The sequence below is a fragment of the Bacillus rossius genome, chromosome 6, assembly GCF_032445375.1.
Source record: "Bacillus rossius redtenbacheri isolate Brsri chromosome 6, Brsri_v3, whole genome shotgun sequence".
NCBI lineage: Eukaryota > Metazoa > Arthropoda > Insecta > Phasmatodea > Bacillidae > Bacillus > Bacillus rossius.
In genome coordinates, this window is record NC_086334.1 from 22,783,713 (window position 1) to 22,807,515 (window position 23,803).

The 23,803-nt window shown below is 34.4% G+C and overlaps 1 protein-coding gene across 1 annotated transcript; it reads right to left on the reverse strand.

Annotated features, from left to right (window-relative positions):
• Positions 1-227: 227 nt before the first annotated feature.
• LOC134532849 (probable RNA-binding protein 19) lies at positions 228-22,448 on the reverse strand. Its single transcript, XM_063369836.1, has 17 exons — positions 22,274-22,448; positions 20,159-20,363; positions 18,028-18,182; positions 16,180-16,395; positions 14,970-15,264; positions 11,523-11,726; positions 9,790-9,984; positions 9,235-9,374; positions 8,323-8,445; positions 8,086-8,221; positions 7,389-7,541; positions 6,030-6,217; positions 3,381-3,583; positions 3,169-3,285; positions 2,678-2,783; positions 2,138-2,261; positions 228-361 (listed from the first exon to the last, which is right to left on the reverse strand). The coding sequence occupies exons 1-17, from the start codon at positions 22,307-22,309 to the stop codon at positions 294-296; spliced, it is 2,664 nt and encodes an 887-aa protein (XP_063225906.1). The 5' UTR covers positions 22,310-22,448; the 3' UTR covers positions 228-293.
• Between the last annotated feature and the right edge of the window lie 1,355 nt (positions 22,449-23,803).

A 23,803-nucleotide genomic window follows, 5' to 3' on the forward strand; every position in this document is an offset into this window, starting at 1 on the left:
AGAAAACTTTTTGTATTAATTTAGTAGTTTGCTTGATTGTTTGTGTGTAACATCTTCCTCTCAGAATACAACATTAGGTGGAAGTAATTTCTTGAATGTGATGGAAATGTGCAAAAATGGCTAATGGCTAAACCAAACATTCACTTTTGAATAGAAAACAGATGCTAATTTTTCCACCCCCTAGCAATGGCAACCACATCCCAGTAAATTTAAGTATAAAAACTAAAAACTTTTATTTGTTTATTATCAATTTTTTTTTGTACTCCTTAAGTTGATACAAACAAGCTTGGTGTTCACATTTGGTGTACACCTTCCATTTCTGGGTCCACAGTGCTCTTCCTCAAGTTCTTGATTTTTGGCACTGGAAGAAAAGGAAATAATCATTAACACAACACTTGTTTAAAATGGTTGTTTGTGAAGTAAAAATTTGAAGAAAAGTATTAGAGGAAATGTAGTAAATTAAAAAATTCAACAGAAAAAACTGATAAGTCTTCTACCATTCCCCAATATATTTTTTGTTTTATTAAGTAATTTAAAATTACACTATGTATTGATGCGGGGAACTTGTCAAATGGGTTTGAAGCATTGTCATTACAAAACCTAAAACAAAACCTTCCACTGCAGAACATGAATAAACAAGAACACAAAAGAGCATTAAACTCATGAATAAAATCATAGGATGGATTTGAATTTAAAAAATTGCAGACAAAAAACTAAATGACAGAACTTACAATGATAATCTTAGATAAGATTTAGAATAAAATCTGAGATTAAGTTGCAAAGTAAACTAATGCAAGAAAAATATAATAGTCCATATATTAAAGATGAGGTAAAAATAACAATTTATAAGTACCCTCCAAAGTATGCCAATAAAAGAAGTACGCCTCTTGATTGGAACGCACAAGAGTGCCAACTGATTTGGCAGACTGACAGCTGAATTCAAGATGTGAGACTGAAGTTGACCAAGGCCTAATTTGAAGTGGAATTTTCTAATCTAAAGCAAAAATGCTTCATTTGCAGGGTTTTGTACCCAAATGTTGAAGTAAGATACAGTGTTTGTGGTTTCGGCTCTATACAGCAAAATGGAGGGTAGGAACAACCCAAACAAACAAGTGTATAAATTTCACCATAAGAACTACCAGTTGGTATCTTTAAATGAATTTTACTTTGTATAAGCAGAATATGTTGTATGCCGAGTTGCACGCTATCTAGGATTATGTACGAACTAAGCAGACACCTCCGACATATTGCAGGTTTAGATTTTAATCAGAAATTTTAATTGCACTTACCTGTGATCAATATTTTTAATAGGAATGTACCTATATCTAAAACTATTAATGTTAAATTACCAAAAAATACTTCTTTTCTTTTGCTTGTAAAAAGTAAAACAATGTGCATTTTGATTTCCATGTGTTAGGTTGATTACAGATGTGTTTTCATTAATATGTATCTTTTTCAATAGCACCTTTTCTGCTAATTTTAATGTCAATGTATCAAATAATAAATCAGAACATGCCAATCTATTACATATATAAATATTTCACTAACATAACTCATTTCCTCACTCTTAAATGTGGCATTTGCAAGCCTAAATCACTGAATGAGCTATTTATGTACATTGTTTTTTTTTTTTATGTTAAGAAGTTACAACTACAGTAGTTTTGATTAATCGAGTTAATATTGACTACAGAAACCTAGGATTACCAAAATCTCGAATAACAGAGTGGTCTGATCCAATTTCTATTGCAATCTATGAAAACAAATTCTTTGATTTACCTTTTTATTGTATTCTATACCTTTGTAATTGGCCGAGTTCCTCCTCCCCCATAATTTTATATGGAAAAAGAATAATCAAAACTTATTTGGACCAACAACCAAAAAAAATGTATTGCTTCCGTGCATCGACTCGGATGTCTGCTATGGCTGCTACCATGTCCGCTGTAACTACTGCGAACACACACAGGTGAATCTCTCTGATTTCTGTTGGGACCGACTCGCTTTCAAAGAGGTCCACAATAACAACGTTGCTTCTCAGAGAAGAAAACCCACCAAATGGTGACATTGATAGCATAACTTTTTTTCATTTTACAATGTACTAAATTCTACTCAACATTTGAATAAACTCCTTTGATATTACCATCAAGAAAATTCTGTGCTGTCCTTTTTCTTATTTCTTCCACGTCTTCATCATTTGCAGCCCATTCCAATGCAAGTCGACGTCCGTACAAGTGAGTGCTCTGGCATAGAGCTTGGAAAGCTCTCTGGAACACAAAGCAACAAAGTACTAAAGAAATGGGAGAGCACACTTGACTCAATTCTAAATGCAGTCATATTGACACAGTATTGGTTAAATAAATGTGAATTTGAAGGACCTTAACTGTAGAATTCAAGCTGGCATCTGATTTATATTTCTTCATGTTATCTCACTTCTAACAATTTTTTTTCCCCTAAGTTGGTTTTCAAAATTCAATTATTTTTTTTATTGAGGTGTGGCAGTGGCATATCTAAGAGGAAGGGCATGAATAATGAGCAGTGCGAGAGGTTTAACATTCTTAACAAAACACACATGAAGGAACCAGAACTATAACCAACTGCTGCTGTGCTGAACCTGGCTGAAAATGTAGTGACAAACAGTGCCGTCAACTTCTGTGGTAATTTATTGCCTATCCGTAGCTACCTTTGCATCATTCTTTGTAAGGTACTCAACAAACGCGAAACCCCGGTGGGACCCGGTTCCAGCCATCTTCAGGGGAAGTCTTACTGCCTTCAACTCTCCAAATGTCCTGCAAGAAACAGAAAACATATCATCTTATTTGTGATACATTTTTGACGAAAAACTTTACAACCGGTAGAGTAGGTCCAGAACAAACCGTAACGAAAAACTAATAGTGCAACATTCATGAGTAGGGTGCTCAATGAGGAAGCGGGGGAGTGGGAGATGTAAAGGATATAAAGTAGAGACTCTCAGAAAGCTGTAAGACCACAGACAGGAAGCAGTTGATGATGATGACTCGAGTAATTTTAATTAGTCTAGGGTTCTACGCAACTAGTTTATGTATACAAATGTGTTTTTAATTGTTACTGCTGGATTTAAACATTTATAAAGTTAAATCTGAACACTTGATATTCTATCATAGGAAGAAAAGTGTCATAACAATGTAAACTTACTTGAAGAGATCCACAACTTCTTTTTTATTTGCTTGGAAAGGTATGTTGCGCACAAGAATTTTACTTCCAGTCTGCTTTTTAACTTGAGATATTTTCCTTGCAGACACAACATCTGACCTAAGGAAAAACATCACAGGTAGTTCTGATAATGTTTCACAGCACAAGTCACTTGCAAGATGACAGGAATAAAACAAGACCTTAACAATACTTACTGGAGGGTTCTGTTTGACCGCTTCAGTTCAACACTAAAATCATCAAGAACTGAGTGCTGTAATGTTTTGAGTGCCTTCTCCACTGATGCCTGTCTCTTGAACTGGATGAAGCATTGGCCTATTGAAAGAAGCTGACCAGGCGTGTTCGGGTCTTTCCTTGTTGCTATCATCACAGAATGTATGGACCCACAGTTCTTAAAATGCTATGTACAAGGAACCAAGAGAACTAAAATTAATTCAGACATACTTTGGTTACTTAAAATAAAATTAATTTCTGCATTAAATATAAATGGCTTAAGAGTTAAATATACAAATGCAATGGCAATTGAACACTAGTCTTATATTGAAGATAAGTTTATTTTTGAATGACTATAATAGAAAAAGACAATAATGCAAAACAATAGTATGGTTTGCGTTAAAAACTGACACGCTACGTGCTGCACTTGTCTGTAAAATCACTAAGCCGCCAGCCCCTCTCTTCTTAAACACGTGTGTGGGCTGCCACCGATAGCCGAGATAGCTGTTGCTACCCAGCCACACATGTCGCCCATTGCCAGGGCGAACACACCCGCTTCTCTGGTTGCCAGCGAAGCCACCGGCAGCTGAGACACTCTCAGGATGCCGAGTGTAAACTCACCGCGCTAGCCAAAGCAACGCAGACTCTCCCGGACTCTACGTATGTTGAACCGTGGTAGTCAAGTCTCCGACGAGACTCAGGCCAAGTTCGGAGGAGTTAAACGCAAAGTCGATGCACGCTGCGTAAGCTAAGTCTGCCTTTCCTACAGGCAGCAGGGACTGAGCGTGTAGTGTGCAGGAAGAGAGTAGAGGAAAACTATTGGTTCTAGACCAGAGTGTATACAGGGAAACTGTCACGCAACCTTCTACAGTGATGGTAATAAACGCAATATACTGAACCATTCGTGTCTCTCTTCGGGGAGAAAATGGGGCATTCACTGGGAGACCTCCACAGTCACCTCCAGACCAGCTTGCACCAGCTCCTGAGAGGAACCAGCCACCACAACCCCAGTCGACCGGAGTAAGTAAACCAGCAGATACCTTTCTCATCCCGAGGTGGGGAAAAGGAGCCTCCCCACCCACCCCAAAATAGTGTGACTCTCCACCCTCAAGGCCAAGGTCCATTCCCAGTGGAAGGGGACTCACCCGATGAGGCACCTAGAGTATATATCAAGGCCCGGGACCGAGCGGTAACCGAAAGAAGAAGTGTAGCCATTCCCACTCGGTCAACAATATTCTTTTCATCACCCGTCCGGGACAACCCGACCCCACCCCCTCCGGCTAGGGAAAATCACCTCCCGACATCAACGCCACAAACCTGGCAAGGATCCTTAAGCGGACAGCTGCAAGGCATCTCTGCTGGGGATACCCACCAGAGCTAATAAAGCCATCACTAAGACTAACCCAGGCTATTACAAGACACACCACAGGCATGAAATCATATAGATTGTCGAGGCAAGGCGCAGGCACGCCATTTGTACGTACATGCGTTAACATGACAAAACTCATTAATTAAAACCTTTCCACAAAAAAATCATTACTGTTTTAATTTACTATTTTATTTCAAACTAAAATAAAACTACCTAAGAACAATATTTCAACAAGGGCAGCTAGTTATTCAAAATTATCTTTACCAAAAACAAAATTTTTACTTTTCATTCAAAACACTTGTTTCAAAAAAATTGAAACCTATTTTCTTCACACTTTGCAGAACACCAGCAAAACGGCTTAGAAATTTTGGATATGAGTCATCTGATTTTATCTTAGAGAGCAGCACCCTGCAATCTACTGATGCCCAGTCAGGGATATATTTGTGTTAGTGAGGCAGGATGATAAGTGCGATACTCGCTGGTGCTTCTAGCACGGTGTCACCTCAGCACAAGGCTGGGGCAACGTAATCTCGTTGTGCATAAGGCAACTATGATATTTGAGTGGTAACCATAACATTATACTGCAAAGAAATGAAGATGGTAATGCAAGTCCATCGAGTGCTTTCATGAATCTGTGTGGGTGTTTCATGCCTAAATATTATTCTGAAAACACATGTATTAGCTATTTTCAGTACATTCGCTCTTCTAAAACAACAGTTTAGAAACATTACTACTTGTACGCCCTCAATGTATAAACAGACACCACTATGATATGATGGACTGTTTTCAAATCATGTGGTTTTTTCTGAAACTCTGCACAGAGTACATGTACCCAGGTAGGCAGGGGCCTTCACCATGAAATTGATTGCAGAAGAATGAATAAATATTCAACTTTTACATGGTTAACCATTAACCAACTACACAAACTGTCAACTGTCTAAATACTATGTAATATTTAATAACCATGATTTAGATATATAAAAATAAGTTTATAGCCATTAATATTGGTATATTGCCAAAAGTAGCCTAGTAAAAAGTAGAAAAATAAAATTAAGTACCTATCTGCCAAATGAAGGGCGGAAGTATAACATGAAAAAATGCCAAAGTCAGTATCTCAATCAGTTAATAACTAAAATATTGTTTATAAAAATTAATAAAGTGAACTTATTAAATGTTGCCACTTTTTGACTGTCACTTTTGGCAATATACTGATGATATGTTCTCTATTTCTGACATAAGTTTCAAGTTTATGAGCTTGCAGTACTTCTCTGATAGCCTGTTCAGTGGTGCTGAAATTAAGGTTTTTCACGAACAACGTGGAATTGGGCTCTGGTTCATCATTTTCCTCATCTGATGATGGACTGTCAGCAGGAATAGTTGGAACCCGCTCTTCTTTTACAGGAATGCTGCCAGGTACATTATTTCCGACAGTCTCTTGAAAATCGGCACATACTACAACCAAACATAAAAAAAAAATTATTTTAAAAAAGTTAACATGTACAAAAACGCTGCCCTAAATTTTTGGGGTACATATTTAATCTTAACCAAACATTTCAGTACTATATTGTAGCTTCAAGCTAAGCCAAAAATGGCTTTATGGTACTAATATTTTTCTAACACTCAATTTATTTGTAGGTATTAATCAATATTGTTGGTATGTTGTAAATCAAAAAAAAAAAATTGTCAATTTTTTGTTGATAAATTTATGTGATTATGGGTTGGCTGACTGAAAGAAGCATGTTGGATCATAAGGATGTTTGAAACTCCCACCAAGGTGGTGCGGAGCCCTTGTATCAGTGATAATCAACATGGTGGTATGACTAGGCTGAGAAGCGCGTCGTTGCCTCTTTTCAAAACTTTACTCCTTACGACATTAGGACATGGAAAGAAGAGCTCTTCGAGCGAGTGCAATTTGCTGCTGTGGAACTTTCAAAAAAGTAAGTTGCAAACAAAACAAAACTTATGGTATGTACATGGAATATTGAAACTATGCGGCAGGCTTTTTTTTTATTTTTAAGAAAGTACAGTTATTTATTTCAAATGATTGAAACCTTTAAAATTCAGTGGTAGGTACTCTTTTACAAGCTAAAGGCTTCAGGAAGAAATTACTAGATTGCCAGTCATACGTTTTAGCCCCCTTCTATCAAAGCCACATAGTAATTAATTGTTTTCTCACTGAGAGAGTTGTAGTGAATAAGTAAAATACGTAGTTTTACACTAAAGTAAAATTCACATCTATGGTTATAAACATTATTTCATACATTTTTGACAAAGCACTATCGATTTCAGTGCAGTAACCTGCCTTACATTGCTGTATGTTCACACACATTAGTCTGGTTTTGTTTAGTTATGGGTTTTAGTATTTCCTATGATTTGTTTTAGAATTTGTTTTAAAATAAGCAGCAATTTTAAGTATGGATAGGGTGTAATAAATAAATATAAATCTAACATAAATTATATTATCTCAACAGTTCTTGGTTCGTAGCTTTTATACTAACTTATTTTATTCTTATATACGTACTTATTATATTACTACACCATGAATGGCATCAGACTATTTTTTGGAACTAGTATTAAAAACATCAAATTAAGTAATTACAAACTGCGGCAGTGCAAAATGTACCTTTGGCTTTAGTCTGTTTCCAGTCTGCTGCTGAGGTGGTGAATGTATTGGAGGGTGCCCACTCCAAGTACAATGGCAAGTGCTTGAACCTCGTGTAAGCCAGTTTCATAAACGCACTTCTTGCTTCCGATGGCTCCAGAAACTCGACTATGGCTGGTAACAAAAAAAAAAAAAAAAAGACGTTTCAACAGTCATTTTATTGATAAGCTTTCTATGAAACACAATGTAAAATAAAATAAAAATCATATTTTCTACTGGTTTAATTAATAAACATTACTCAGTTTCTAATGACTTGGTTCACAGTAACATAAATTTTTTTTTTGATCTGTAGAATTTATGTTATTTTTAAGAACACTTATTTATTAATGATATTTAAAATTTACTATATTAATTATTTTTTTAGTACTAATTATTGTTGAAACACCCTTTTGTAACCCCTTATGCTTAACCAAAGGAAATTAAATTTCTCTAGCATTTAAAAATGTTCTATCAATCATCCCACTGAGATTACATGAATTTTTTATGTCAAGTAATCGAAAAGTGTCAAATCTTGTTGTCATCTTGGAAAAGGTTGCAACCTAATGTCTTTATCAGTTAAAAATAATTTACATAATGTATATTATAAAATGAAAGTGAATAATTTTAATTAAATTTCTAAAGAATATTTACATACAGTGTAATACATAGAGAACTTTACCTGTCACTCCTGATGGTGGCAAAATTACTCTTCCCAGTTCCCCAAACTTTGCAAACAAAGTTCGTATTTCATGATCGGCTGTTTTCGCAGGTAAGTTTTTGACGAGGATTACAGTTTTGGATCTCTGTGTCGTAGGCTGCAACCCAAACAAAATTCCCATCATAAAAGTTCAACGCTTTCAACAACATCGAGTGAACTAGGTTGATGAACGGTTGGAGAGAGAGAATAGTGGTTTACCTGGTTGAAGGCATCAAGACGAACACCACTTTCTTCAAGAAACCCTTTTATCTGCGAGACAATCTGGGTCTCTCCAAGGGCCAGCCTCACTGCCACACTTTCCTTGCCACTAGAATCCAGTACCTACGGACACAACACCCTGGTACAGAGTTTACTATGGACTGCTTGTATTTCATTAGGTATATTCAATTTGCAGATATCTTATGGAAATTGGTCAAAAACTAGTAAAGCAAGGAACAGTTTCACATGAAAATTTGAATGTTATTGACATACGCACAACTCTGATTCAAATTTGTATACTATATTAATCAGAATAAATAACCTGTCATATAAGTAATTTTAAACTGATGTTTGAACATACTGATATGTTAATATTAAGTATTTACTGATGAATTTCAATGTTACCAAGTTTAATTTTTAAGTTAATATTAATCTTGAGATAAATTTACCATCGTTGTTAATTGGACAGTGTAATAATTTATTGTAAGTCTGAGACATGACGTTCACATGTAATTGGAAATATGAAATAGGGAAAATGTAATTGTCAGTGAAAACAGTTAACGTTATACCCAATATTAAATACTTTATACATAATTTTACTAGTATAAATTTACTACTATTAAATAATACTGGATACTTGTTTCATGTAATAGTTAGGATATAATTGGTTAGTAACTCAAACCACAGTTCTGACACGGAAAAGTAATTCATATCGCCTTGAAAATGTAAAAAGGCAACGTGCCCATAATAACAGTAGATTACTCACAAGTCATGATACATATTGTCGGCGGTGGCCAGCAGACAGCAGCTTAACTAATCCCTTCCAAGCTTACAAACCAACGGAGTGAAACTAGCTGTTACCTTGTACTCAATAAAGCACATCACCATAAACAGCACAACATCATTTTTTACCTTTTCTTTTGGCGTGTTGTAAGTTTCTGCAATGATGTCTGCTACTGCGTTCTGTCCCAAAAAGAGTGTATTCCAATTGTGAGATGATGCAGCTTCTGCCTTCTTCTTCAGTGCCTGCTTCTCTTTGAATGTCAAGCCCTCTAACAGCAAAACAGAAAGTATTACTGTTTACGATGAACTGAGACATTGTTTGTTAAAATTATACTTCACAAGTGCAGATATAAATAGCGATGATCATCAAAATATTAAAGCAAAAATTTCTCCTCGCTAGTCTGATTTAAAACTTAATGAGAGTGATGCTGATGTAAATATTGATTTCATTGACTGTTCAACTGACATGACGACCGGCTGTTAGGAACGAGCAGATATCTGCTCACAGCCACTGAAGGTTGTCCCCACTGACGGTCAGATCCCCATAATATCAATTATGTTAACTGAACATTTACAGAAGACATAGCTTTTAGCATCTGTGAATGTTACTGTGCAGAAAACATTTATTTATTTATAGCACTCTTGTGACAGTCAACAGGCATACAAGCGCAAACATCATCTTACCTTTCGCTAACAGTTCCTCAAGAGATTGTTTAGCTTTTCCTGGAAGGAGATGCATCATTCTTCCTTGGAATACAGAACCATCAAGCTCTGTGTAGGCAGTGGCTGCATTTTCTGGTACCATGTACGTCACCAAGGCATACCCTTTGGCTTTTCTCGTTATCCGATCAAATGGCATTATCACCTCCGTGACAGGACCTAATTTATTAAGAAAGATGAGATTCAGGTACATTAGAAAGAACTAACTAGGACAGTATCCAGTGTCTACAATACATGTCAACATTAAATATGTACGTACTTGTATACACAAACTCCAGAAATGTTCACAATTAATAATGTGACTACTTAAATAATTTTACAAAAATACTACCAAGGTAAAATGATTTCTGATACTATTACTATCGGCATGTCGAGATTCTCTAAGGCCACACTAAATGAGAAGAATGTAAATTTTTCTTTAAACTTTAAGCTTGGGTAAATGATAAGCTTTTATCATTGAAGCTATAGAATAAGAGTTTTAACCCTCACTCTCAGCCAAAAATTTAATTTTAGTCTACTTTTGAAAGTCATTTTCTATCATAAAGACATGCGAAACTTAAATAATTTTGATTGAATGTATATTTTGCCTTCACTGTCCATTAAGTAAAGCCAGTATAAAAATATGAACAAGATATTTCTTGGCTTCTATACACATGGTGTTTGCACTAATGAAGGTTTCTGGTATAATGAAAATTGGTCAACCCTATATAAATTCCTGCAACTTACTTTGTAATGTCAGTTGCATAGTTTATAGACTAGGAACTCAAAGGCCTAAACGATCCACACATTGTGTCTTGCTGTGCGGCATGCAGCGCAGCCTGACACGAAAGCAAGAATCGCAGCAAGCTGCAGCGTGTGTGGGCATAATCCACGCAGCATGCCGCAGTCTGCTGCGGAAACTGTTCAAAGACATTTCATTTACATTTATACTGGTTGGGTAGTGCTGAGTAGAAGATTTTTAAAATTAATTATTAAGAGTAATTTGTGGTAAAAAAATTTATATTTATTTTATTTATATATTATTTATTATTTGATAATACAAAGATTTTCTGATAGGTGAAATTTTAATAAGTAATAAATAATTAATTTATATCATTTAATAATTTTTTCTCCATTCCAAAGGACTGAATTTTTAAAACTTTCTTTTTATATTTTTATTTTATTATTTTTTTTTAATTTATCTTTTTAAATACTGAAGTCTGCACCTCCCTCATCGCAGCTCTGGGCCTGCCCACGACTAGATGTGTGGTACATGTTTGAACACTTTGGACCATATCTGCAGTAATAATGTTTGGGTTTTTTCACTGATAGCTGACAACAGGATCAACCTTACCAGCCCTTTCAACGACTTCACAACTTAAGGGAAAAAAACCTCATAGTATGTTAGTAGTGTATTATTTATAATGTCATTTAAATTTTACCCAAAGGTGGCTGTGTGAATGGTTGCAAGAGTAGGCCACACTGAAGTTTAACTGTACACTCCTGCAACACTTACCCGGAATAAATATAACTACACCTCATTATCACGATACAATGGCAAGACAACAGCTTCACGCATGATGTGTATTCAAATGCAGGAACTCTTTAAAATGGCTGTTACGTCAGCCAGGAAGCAAGCCGGTACAGTCCGGAGAAAATACCAGCAAAGTTTGCAATCGCTCACCAGCCACCACTGATTTCACAACAGGCAAGCTTACCATATTTGCTGAAATGTTGGGTCAGATCGTCTTCTGTGACGGTGAAAGCCAAATTCCTTACGAATATCCTGCCAGACTCAGCGATGGTCTCTTCGTTCTTCAAACCCTCTTCTTGCTTTTTCCATGTGCTTTCTTTTCCTTCCAAAGTATTTTCTGAATTTTCTTCACTCGATGCTAACTTAATTACACTTATCCTCTTCCCAGCTTTAGAAATAAACCCAAGGAAATTACAAATTTGTGAGAAGATGTGCCATGGAAATAAAGAAAATAACATGCATTATCACATCAATTAGCAGCACAAAAATTGTAAACAATTCCAAGTACAAACACCACTTTTTTTTTAAAAAAAAAGTACCGTATTTACCTTAATAAAATGCAATGATTTTTACCAAAACTGTGGAACTAAAAGTGGGGGTCGCATTATAATCCCAAACTTGTATCTTGCCATTGGGAACAGCTTAGTTGAAAAACCACAGGCTCTGCCTCTTAAATGTATCACTTATGCTACTAGTCTGTGGGCGTGACATGTGAGAGATGCAGGATGAAGGAGAGGGTTGTTTCTGCTTCTCTTCCCAGTGGCTGCTGGGGAAGACACTCCTCCCCCCCCCCCCCTCCTCTTACCCCCTCTCAACACAACCACTGGATATCACCACGTTCCTTGCTTTCTGAACAGCCACTGCTTTTCAACTAGTCGGAACACATTTTTTTTTCTAACTGCGACTGGGTGTTTCAAAAGAGACCATGTAAATCACTCTACTGACGAAAGTGGCACCAGAAAGTGTCTAGTAAATATGGAATGAATTTAATAATTTAAATAATTTTCAAGTGCTGTGGACTTGAATTGTGATTCCTAATCCATAAAGTATTTTTTTTATTCATAAACTCATAATCAAAGTTTGGAGTAGCATTATATTCTGGCAAAAACAGTTCATTAAAATACTGTTTTAAAAAAATAAAAGTAATGGAGTTTTGGATACCTATTAAATTTTTTAGTTATAAACATTATTTGTGAAAAAGATTACATTTATCTCAATCATATTGCTGATGTCACTGTAAAGGATGGTCCAAACTTAAGATTAAAAAAATGTCATCATAGAGAATAATGTAGTTAAATGATATAGGCTAAATTTATATGTGGATGTAGTCTTCACAGAAAGCTCTAAGCTCCCACTTTTTCCAACATCCAATTAAATAATAAATATTTAACAGCTTGGTCTATTTTCATGGAGTTGAGTTTTTCTACTAGATATTCTCTTATGAATCTGATCAATAGTTTTGTCTAAACAATTATGAAATTTGTGTAAAAGTAATATTTAAAGGGCATAAAATCCTTACTGATTTTTGGATAAAGCTGTGTTTTAATGTAGACTTTTTGTCCTTATGATATCCCATTAAAAATATATATATATACCTATATATTGTAAATTTTTATATAAAAACTATACACTTAGATTAAACATTGCATTTAATGATGACATTCTCAGTCAACAGTTAAAATATCTGTTATAGAAATTTAACTCCTTTAGAACAAGAGCAGGGCATTCGCAGTGTTGGAAAAAATGGAAGCTTCCCACAGTCATTAAGCAGGCTAGGGTTATCCAACCTGAATGACAAGGCATAGCATTTACAATATTCCCAAATATAATTGGATATTTTTATGACTTAATTTCCCTTAGAGACTTTTTAACTCCCTTGGTAAAAAAAAAACCAACAAGGATCCCACACTCTTCCTTAAAAAAATTTCCCTGCATTTGCCCTGTACACAAACATTATTTCCCTGTCTCATAAATAAACCTTGTACGATAACATTTTAATATTAAACTACAAATAGGTAATTTTCTACACCAACTTTAACCACACACAACATAATATCAGTTTTACCATTAAATCTTTTCCTGCACAATACACAATTTGCACTGTGATTTGCTAGCCTGTGTCTGTAATATAAAATTACTTATTTGATCAAACTTTAAAACAATACGTTATTGACTGTAACCAGGTAATTGACTTTTAAAATTTGACTGTGCTTTAATTTATTAAATAAAAACACACTTCATTTATTGATTAGTTCTTTTATGTTTAGTTAATGCTGAAAACGGATGAGTTTTTGATTACACGTGAATTTGTAATCACAATACAGACTGATTTTAAGACATTAAATGTACATACTGTATTAAAAATTACTAATCCAGTTTGGTACTGACACATTGTCAATTTCCCTGCGTTTTAAAAGTTTTGAAGATATATTTTCAATTCCCTCAGTTTTTCCTGTCTTCCAGATCATTCTGTCAGCAGAAACCCTGACTAAGATTAGACAGAATGAATTATTAGGGCTTAAAAAATTGTCAAAGTCGAGGACATAATATACGAATAATGGTAATGAAAAGAGAATGAGGCACTGATCAAATGAATGGGTGTGCAGACAGGAGTAACCTGAGAAAGCTCACCGACCCTTGCCGCAGCTGGGGATCAAACTTGGTGAGAGGGGGCGGGTGTTCTGACCACTCAACCCAGAGTGGCTCTTCAACTTTTACCCTATCTTGCCAAATTACAGTTATGTATCTTGCAAATGAAAAAAAAAAAAATCAATGCCACTCTGCTTAGAATGACAGAAAAAAATTATAAAAAAAAAACTATGCAAATATTTAAAAAGGAGATTTTAAAAAAAGACTAACGAGAGAGTTAATGGTTGTTTGGCATTTCAAATGAGATTTTAGTCAGTCATAATTAAGACCTACTTTCAAAGTATGTAGTCTGTATCTTTCTGCTGTACATTGAAACTGAGTGTATTGGTCATGCATCACTCGGGTGAAACTGTAATATTATTAAACACAAATAGGTAATCACTATTTCAATTATTTCTAATTAATATATGAATTTCACTGACCAAATAATAGGAAATCAAATATTTCAAAAGCGTCAATACTGAAATCAACTTTTCCTAGTTAGCTGCCAATCCTCTGAAATGCTGTCACATATTCCGCAGTTACAGATACAGCTTCAATACAGTAAGTCTAGAAGTTCAAAACTGTCATGCTTAAAGTTTGCTAATTTAAAATATGTAATATTTTAATGACTTGAACAATCTAGACTTGGGACCTGGTTGCGAGTTTGATTCTGACTTGATCAAATCCAGCTTTTTTTGCGATTGGAAAACATGATGGGCCAGTGAGTTTTCTCAAGGTACTTCTGTTTCCTCCACCAATGCAGTCCATTGCTGTGCCTCTGACAACTCCTGTCCATTATTGCTCCATCCTCACATCATTCCACCCCACACATTCTTTCAGCTGGCCAAAATAAAAGTAATCATCAGTCACATCTCATTCCTGTTTATCCTGTCTCAGAGCAAGAGGATTTCGTTCCCAATGCTATAATCTTGCTCAACTGTCAGGCACACCAGAGTGAATTCTTATGTCATTTTTATTATCCACGAAGAATTCCACTCACCCAAAAAACTCATATTTTTTATAAGTGCTCTTTTCATTTCCTTTTCAGTCTTAAATCCGGCATACGCAAATCCTTTCGCATTGACAGGAACCCTGATGGATTTTGGTTTCAACGGACTAAAAAATTGTTTTATTTCTTTCTTTCTCGCTTTGTACGGCAAACCTTTCACCTTGACAGTGTAGAACTCGACCCACTTCTTTTGTTTTTTAGCACTCTTTTTACTTTTACCAATGTCGGTCGTACTTGATGCTTCATTATCACTCTCAACAGATGTCTCCATCTTATGTTTCAAGTACTGAAATAAAATTAAAGGTAAATAAATCAATTAGACACAATCTTACAGAGCTGTAAACATTAATAAATTGTTAAGGTTTTAAAGGTGGTTTATGTTGAGAATTGTTTCTCACTTAACAAAGGAACTTGGCTGGAACCTAATTTTGCCAAGTCTATAACTTACACCTATTACTAAATCTATACTAATAATAAAACTGTTCGAGGCAAAAATTAAGTAAATTGGATAAATGTTAAAAAAAAACTATTGTAAATAAATATTTACATAATTGAGAATTCAAATATATATATATATATATATATATATATATATATATATATATATATATATTTTTTTTTTTATTTTTTTCTTACCGCTGGTTTGAGCATCAATCAAAAACTACTAGATGAAATGTTAACTTTTGTTTAATTAGAAAGGTTTTGCTAACTTAAAAACTAGGCTATATATAATTACAGAATTCCATCCCTAAGGTGGTGAAAAAAGGGTAACATGGTTTTAAGATAATTAATAATATCTCTAAAACAAAACAACCTAAAAATTTTTTTTGATAACAATAACTAACATACAAAAACATCTAAATATTTACGAAAGTGACTATAGGGTTATGTTGCTACACATGAGTCCACCATCTTTGTGACACATTTCCGTTCATCTACTTCTGTTCCATTCACGAAATTACTCCTGCCAAATGCTGTATTTACGGAGCTAAGATGTTCACACATCAAAATTTTTTCAGAAGAGACCATTGTGAACTTATGAGACAGCTTCATACATAACAATAAGGAACGTTTAAAATATTTCAAATTAATTTTAAATTCTTGGGGGTTTTGAATCAGCCTAACAAATATTATAAAAAAATTTAAGAGTATAAACTTGATACAAATTTTGACAAGCTATTTTTAAACCTGCAACACTTGCCTCCATATCTGATATATCTGCAGTGGCTGCAGTTTCTGCTTTGACTTCTTCATTTTCTTCGTTTTCCTCATCCTCAGAGGAAGATTGCACAGAGTGAGCGGGAGATTTTTTGACGTCTTGAGGCTTGCTGGACTGTAAGCCACTGTCGCTCCACAATGCTTTGTTATTCTTCGCATGCACCTCCATAAATTCCATGAACAGTGGATCATTTTTATGCTGCACAAACAAAAATATACATTAAGTGCATAGCAGTAAAAAATAATAATATCTGTGGTAAAGAAAGAACCAACGCCAGTCTAATTGATCAAAGGGATTGCAGAATAAACAGAGACCTGGTACTTTCCCAAACATAAGGATATGATTGTGTTGGGTTCTAGTGCGGTGGTGGCCACCATTTTAACAGTAAGAGCCACTTATACCAATTAAAACATTAAGAAGGCTAATTTGCATCTTGTATTTTCACCAACTTCCCACCCCCCCTCTAATTTTAAGGTATTTTGGTATGTTATGAAACTTAAATATGTAATGTACAAACACTATACCAGTAAAATCACAGCTCTATATCTATTGCAATTATATTATAGATTTGAAATATAAATATTTAAATTTTGTTTTATCTTACATGGTTTCAAATTACATATTATTATTTTTTATTTAGTGTTTGTGACATGTCCACCGACAGTTAGAGAACATGGATGGTGGACACATCATACACACATATACACGTACTGTAAAATGACAAAAGAAATTTAATTTAATTTTGTAGCAAAATATAATTTAGTGTTGTATGATTATTTGCTCAAAGACAAAATTATGGTTCTTTGCAAAGTTAATTTTGTATAGAGACAGTGTAATAGTTTATTCATAAACAGAAAACACAGCATTACTCCAAAATGCAAGTTAATACACCATATAGGTAGCACCAAAATGCAAGTTATATAATAACATTAAGTAGCATTTAACCAAATGTTTATATAAATCATGAAAAGTAATCTTTTATTGTTTGAAATTCAAGGAATGTCATTTGTGGACAAAAATGTTTTACCAAAGTGCATGGATCAGAAAAAAATTATTTAATTTCTTTTATTATGCACCTGTTATTGAATAATTTTTAAACCACAAATGCTCGCTAATTTATTTTTATTGAAATTAATTTTATCTTTGACTAATTTATTAAAAATTATTTTATCGTAAAAATGCAACATGTAAATTTTACCACTATAAGTATTAAAAAACAGCTTTTATGAAAATAAAAACAATTACACCAAAATTTTCTATTCTAAAAATGAAATTGGACTAAAAATAAAACCATAAATCTTGTCTCTAGTGATGATTCAAGATTTAGTTCCACTTGCCCTGTTGTTGCTTGAGGCTAATGAATAAGTTATGTACTCCATTTGATAACCTGCAAAGATTATACTTGGATTCTCCTTACATTACTGTGACAGTCAGCCATAATGCAATAAATGTGTTAAAATTTGTAAAGTGGATGGTGTAGAAGTGAAACAACAGCTACGCTTGTCCTGTGAACATCCTTAAACCAGATAGGACAGTACCATAAAGAAAATTAATTCATTACAATGTCATCATTCTTGACAATCAAATTATTAAATAATACTAGTACATTTCTTATATCAATATAATAAATGAAAGCTGCTCAAAGTAACAAAGGAGAGGTAATGTGCACCTTGTCATCAGGATTTGCTACTTGTCATGCATTTTATTAATATGCATCATTACAAATCATATGCTTACCTAGTAATTGCTACTAACTATTTTACTTAAATTTTTTAGAACAAACCTTAATGGGGGTCAACAATAAACTTAACATAAAAAAGTTATACTTGCTTTTTCTAAAACCTCTTTAATTTCAGACTTTTCGGCTTCCTTTTGTTTTTTATTTGATTTATTTTTCTCATTGTTGGTTGTTATTTTTTCCTTGACAATGGAAGCAGAACTATCCGCAGCATACTTGCTCCATGCTTTTGGTTTGCTAGGATCACCTGAAAAGGAAACGAACAGCTTCGTGAACCACAATTTCAAATCTAAAATCCAGTCCAGTATTAATTACACAGCATATTTGTAGTCTAAAAGGGTTGTGTCTGATAAAGCAATGGATTTCTGACAACCAGTAAACAGTTAAGATCTACTTATGAGGCAATGAAATGATAAGGGAGACTTTAGCACACAATATCAAGTACTACAGCACCTCTAAAAGCGAAGCAATACGGATGAGTAGTCTATACAACTTTAGGACTTCCATACGATGGCCTCAATATTTTGTTTTAGGGAAGTGAGCAACAAGTTCATTGCAGGAGCCTGGACTATTCTCATACATAAACAGGTAAAAAATTTGAAGATAACAGTAATGGGAAGTATAAACATCTGCTGGGAATAGTACATAGTTTTGTTGTAAAAATTTTTATTTTAAACATGAAAACAGTAAATAGTGGACAACTAAATTTTAAAGCATCATCCATGCTGTAGTTTTATTCACTACCATCACTCTCATAACATTCCTATCCAAAATACAATAAGCCTTATCACATTAGCAGTGTCATATAATGTATGCACCATTCTCAACCTACTGACAGTTATAGCCTGTTAGATGTGTAATTTAGTGAGCCTCAGTCTTCCAATACACTGCACGGTCACATTACGAGCAGTAAAGGCTTGCCTTCGACTAGTAATGAAACACAAAACTGACCACATACCACCTTGCAACAGCGACCACCACACAGAAAAATTGCAAAACAAAAATAGGCTGAAAAATCTATAGTAGATGTTTTATAGAATGATGAAATCATTTCTGATGCTCTGAAACTGACAGTGTAATGTTGTATACAAGGGGGCCGTTCTGACATCCCAACCCAGCCAAACGTCGGGACTGTAGCTGCCTGTCTTTTTCCACCACAAGGGATGTTCTGATGTTTTTATGTTTCTTGTATATTGTTTACTATTGTAATTTTCTATCCATATATTTTGTTATTTTATGTTGTCTGCATATTTTTTTTTGTTTTGTTTTGTTCACTGCAAGTATGTGACACGTTCATCCTTGGCCAATTGCGGATGTGCCTACCTGCTGCAGGTTCCCCTCAGGCTGTGCCTGCATGCTCTTCCAGGATTTAAAAGAAAAATAAAATCTAAGGCAGAATATCTAAATTATAGCCATTTAGCTACATAATATTACAGACATATTATTGTGGAAGGACTATTGTTATTCTCGTGGTCTAAAATAATGTATTTCCTCCCCATTATAGCCTGAAATTACTCATACTCAGAAGCGGCAGGAAATGTGTTTTCAAGTAGTCTGATATTTAATACATAACTGTGTATACATGTGATACTGTAGTAGTTACTAAAACAATTATATAAAGTATAAAATTTTCTATTCTTTTTTCTCAAGCAAAATTATTCCTAAATTTCTATGTGTAAACTTTCGAGTTCTAAAAGTCTTCTAATATCTGAGATGTTAGTGCTACAATCAATTTTCTTTTAATATCTAATTATAAAGAAAACTTATTCATAAAAAAAATTGATATAATGGTTTTACCGGACCCTCTCCCAACAAAATCCTGGCTACAGCCCTGACTTGTGGTGTGTCGAATTCTGACCTTACTCAATATTCCCATGGCACATTAGTTGTTCCGATTCTTGTCATCCGTCTAAGTCTTTGATATTCGAGCATTTACTGACATTTCAGGGGATGGATCTAGACACCCTGATAAAATCATTTTTATATGAATTATTGAAAATAGGTACTAAATATTTAACCCAAGCACTTAAAATTAATGGAACCTCGTTACTGTATGAATTTCACTTATTTACTCTAATGGTCATAATGCTAATAAAGAGTGTTCTCCTCCAGTGTGACTTGACAAGTGTTTTCACCTTAAGTATGATGACAACAGTGTTGTCTGACTATCGAGAGAAGGCCACCACACACTGAACACAGTGTACAACACAAAGTGAAACATACCTAGGCCAGCACAAAGTAACACCTTCAATCTCAAAGTGCCAAGGCAACTGCCATCGAAGTATTCCAAGGCATTTCTAGCTTCTTCCGGTGTCTTGAAGCCAACAAATCCGAATTGCCGGAATTTTCCTGTCTTGGTGTATTTGAGCTGAACATCTGTGACTACACCTTTCTCACTAAAAATTTCTTTTAGTTTCTCGGATGTAATCTAGAAACATAATAAATATTTACTTGCACAATGTTAAGAGTAACACTATGTACCTAAGAAAAGTATAACAAATACATTACCACAAAAAAGTATTTTACAATTATCCACCTATTTAGCTAGAGATGTCCATGTTTAATAAGAGTGTACAAATACCAGGTGAACCAAGTTATGGACTTATAAATAACATTTTCTTATTATGTTTTTGTACCATAAGGTGATAGCTTGCATATTTATAACAAGCAAAATTAAACATGCACAAATGTAGGTAATACTAAATAGTCTAATGCTCACAAGTATGAACCAATTTTTAAGTTAGAAAGCTAAAAAAAAATACCTTTTCAGAGATAATTTCCACATAATTTAAGAGAACAATTTCCAAATATTTTAATTTAATAAACTGTTACAAACTGAAGTGAATTATCAAAATAGAAAATAGTGAACAAAAGGTTACTGGCGATTAAAGTGTCATGGCTTCCAGCATCACTAGTGTTAATTTCAGGACTTTTTCTCAACTTTTATAAGCATTCCTCCAGTTTCCTAACTTTTTTATGACATTTATGACATGTAGAAACCCTTATATTGCTAAATATTCTAAATTTATTTCAAATGTATACATTAAAACCCAACTTCAATGGTAAAAAAAATTAAAATGATATGAGAACTTAAGTAGGGTATACATTTTCAATATTATAAACCAGAGTAATTTACACTATGGCTAAAAAAAATTATGTTATAAAACCTAAGCTAAAATTTCATTTCATCATTGACTAAACTTTTTTTTAATAAGAATATTGTTCGATATTCACTTGAAATGGAAAAACCATTAGGGTAGAAAATGGTCTTGGGTCTAACTAACGTACTGACACTAAACTTATCCCTATCTTTTTGAAATCAGCCTCAGCTATGATATGTTCCTAAGGATCTCTGGAGAACCACTGCATCAAGTAAACAATAGGATCAGGGATAGGTCTCGTGAAAAACAGTATCCGCTACATTACGCTACTAAAGAACACACAAATTTATGTCACTATATTTAATAGAAGAACAGACAGTTAACAGAGCATTCTAAATGTAGTTTAATTAATCCCACTCAAAATGATAACTTTGTTTTCATAAAAAACAAAGTAAGTTAATGTTTAAAACAAAAGAAATAAATAAAACATATTACAATTTTTTAGTTTATATTACAGTGGTTAGCACTGCCTACCAGACTTTATATTACCTTTTGGCACAAATTCTCCTACAGTTGGCTTAATTGCTTCAAACCAGTAAACAACAGTAAAATTAGTTTAAGTGTGTATTAAGCCTTCTGATAAAACAGGAAACTACTGGTAAACTACAGACAGAATCACAAATTATGTTCTTCAAAATGATTAGGAATAACATGAGACAAATTATATTCATTTTAAAATTTCAAACAACATGCAAACGTCCTGTTCCAATAATTTAACATGGTTTTTTATCCCTTTAAATGGATGGAAAACAGATTAGGGTAGAAAATGGTCTCTGCCCCAGCCATAACAAACTGACATTAAACAGCCCTGTCTTTTTGAAAACAGTCGCAGCTAAAATGTATTCCCAAGTATCTTTGCAGAACCTCAGGCTCCAGTTGCAGCCAGTAACAAGTAAACTGTAGGGCGGTGAAATCAATTACTCCAATTCCTTGTGTTCAAAGACACATTTTCATAATTATATATTTTTTAATACAGGAGCCAAGACCCTTACAATCTACCAAAAAACACATTTAAAAATATTTCTTTGACTTTTTTTTTAAATTCAGGAGGACGATGATGATCGCACTAACCATAATTCATGAATTACAAACATTTATAAAATCTTACACAGGTAAGTTCACAACCATCCACTCACTAGCCTAACCTAAATAAAAACAAAACACGAAATTCACTTACAGTTTTTGGTAGATTCTTCACAATTAATCGGGACATAACTTCAGCGATAAGGATTGATATTTAATTTGCAAATACTACAAATTACAAACTTAAAACGTTATATTTAACATTGCACTAAAACACATGCTACTTATTTACAAACATCCACAACCACAGAATATTATATAAAAAAGGTATGCGTGAAAATCATGAACGGCAGAAATAAAACTCTTTGCTTATTATATTATTAAGGAGAAAGAAACATAATTCTCGTTTGCTTATAAAAATATATAAAAATTATATAAATATATGGAAGTACGAGAGCGCTAAATTAATTATGCTATTAAGAAGTATGCTATTATGAAAGTATGCAAGTGTGCAAGTATGCGGTGTCATTTCTACCTCCCTCAACCCATCCGGCACCTATTAATTTGTTCTCTCCTCAACCAGTTCCCCCAAAGCGTACCTACAGTAGACGCAACATAACTCCGAGCCTGGGTGACGGTTAGAAAATCGTGTTGTGTATGTGAGTCCCGACATTGGAGAAGGCAGACGTGGCGCGGCAGTGAGAGATAATGCGTAACTTGAAAACAGGGGCTACACGCTACTGCACAGAGTGAAAACTTAGTCCTTCGGTGAAATCCGACGAATACGTTCGTTAATACATCCGTAGTACTTACTAAACGTTTTCGTTTGCAGTTTGGATCTGAGATTTGTGTGCATGTAGTGTATCACTTTTGTTCAGAGCCAGTGTTGCATATGTAGTGCAGTACTTCAGTAAAGTACAACTTTATACATAAAATGCCTCCAGTGTTGTCAAAAGTTAAGAGTAAAAAACTGCACTCGCAGGCGCGGGAAATCGTCTATAACGTTCTGCAGTTTATGGAAAATGAAGCGCGATTGCAGGAACCCTCCATTTCACTAGAGAAAGCACAGCTAAGGCGACGGGTGTGTCTCGCACGACTGTACAAACAATTAAAAGAGAGGCTAAGAGGAATGAAGCTGGTGAAGGAACATCTTTCGAGACGCCCAACAAGAAGCGAAAGAAAACATGTAAACACGAACTTGACACCTTTGATGAAGCTGTGGTACGACGTACTGTGTACAATTTTTACTTACTTGAAAAACGTGTGCCGACTGTCGAAACTGTGTGACGTAAACTAAAGAATGACATAAATTACCAAGGTAGCAATACAACCTTAAGGACGACTTTGAAGAAGCTAGGATTCAGGTGGCAGAAAACCAAATCGCAGCGCTTACTTTTAATAGAAAAATCAGATATTCGGCAAAAACGTATAGAATATCTCAGGAGTATGCGTCAATATAGAAACGATGAACGCAAAATTATATACATGGATGAGTCGTACATATTGACGTATCATGTAAAAAATAAAATGTGGAGTGACATGTCCTCAAATGGTTTACTAGTGCCTGTCGCGAAGGGTCAAAGATTAATAATGATTCACGCAGGTGGCGAAAAGGGTTTTATCCCAAATGCTCTTGCAATGTGGAAGTCGCACCAGGCAACAGGGGATTATCACAAAAACATGA

Bases quoted from the DNA above. Each gene is read 5' to 3' on its own strand.
- LOC134532849 (XM_063369836.1), bottom strand. From the start codon at position 22,309: ATGTCCCGATTAATTGTGAAGAATCTACCAAAAACT. The intron at 11,727-14,969 runs GTGAGTGGAATT...TTATTTCTAAAG, and splicing joins AAAAAATATGAGTTTTTTGG to CTGGGAAGAGGATAAGTGTA. The intron at 9,985-11,522 runs GTAAGCTTGCCT...TTAATAAATTAG, and splicing joins CCAACATTTCAGCAAATATG to GTCCTGTCACGGAGGTGATA.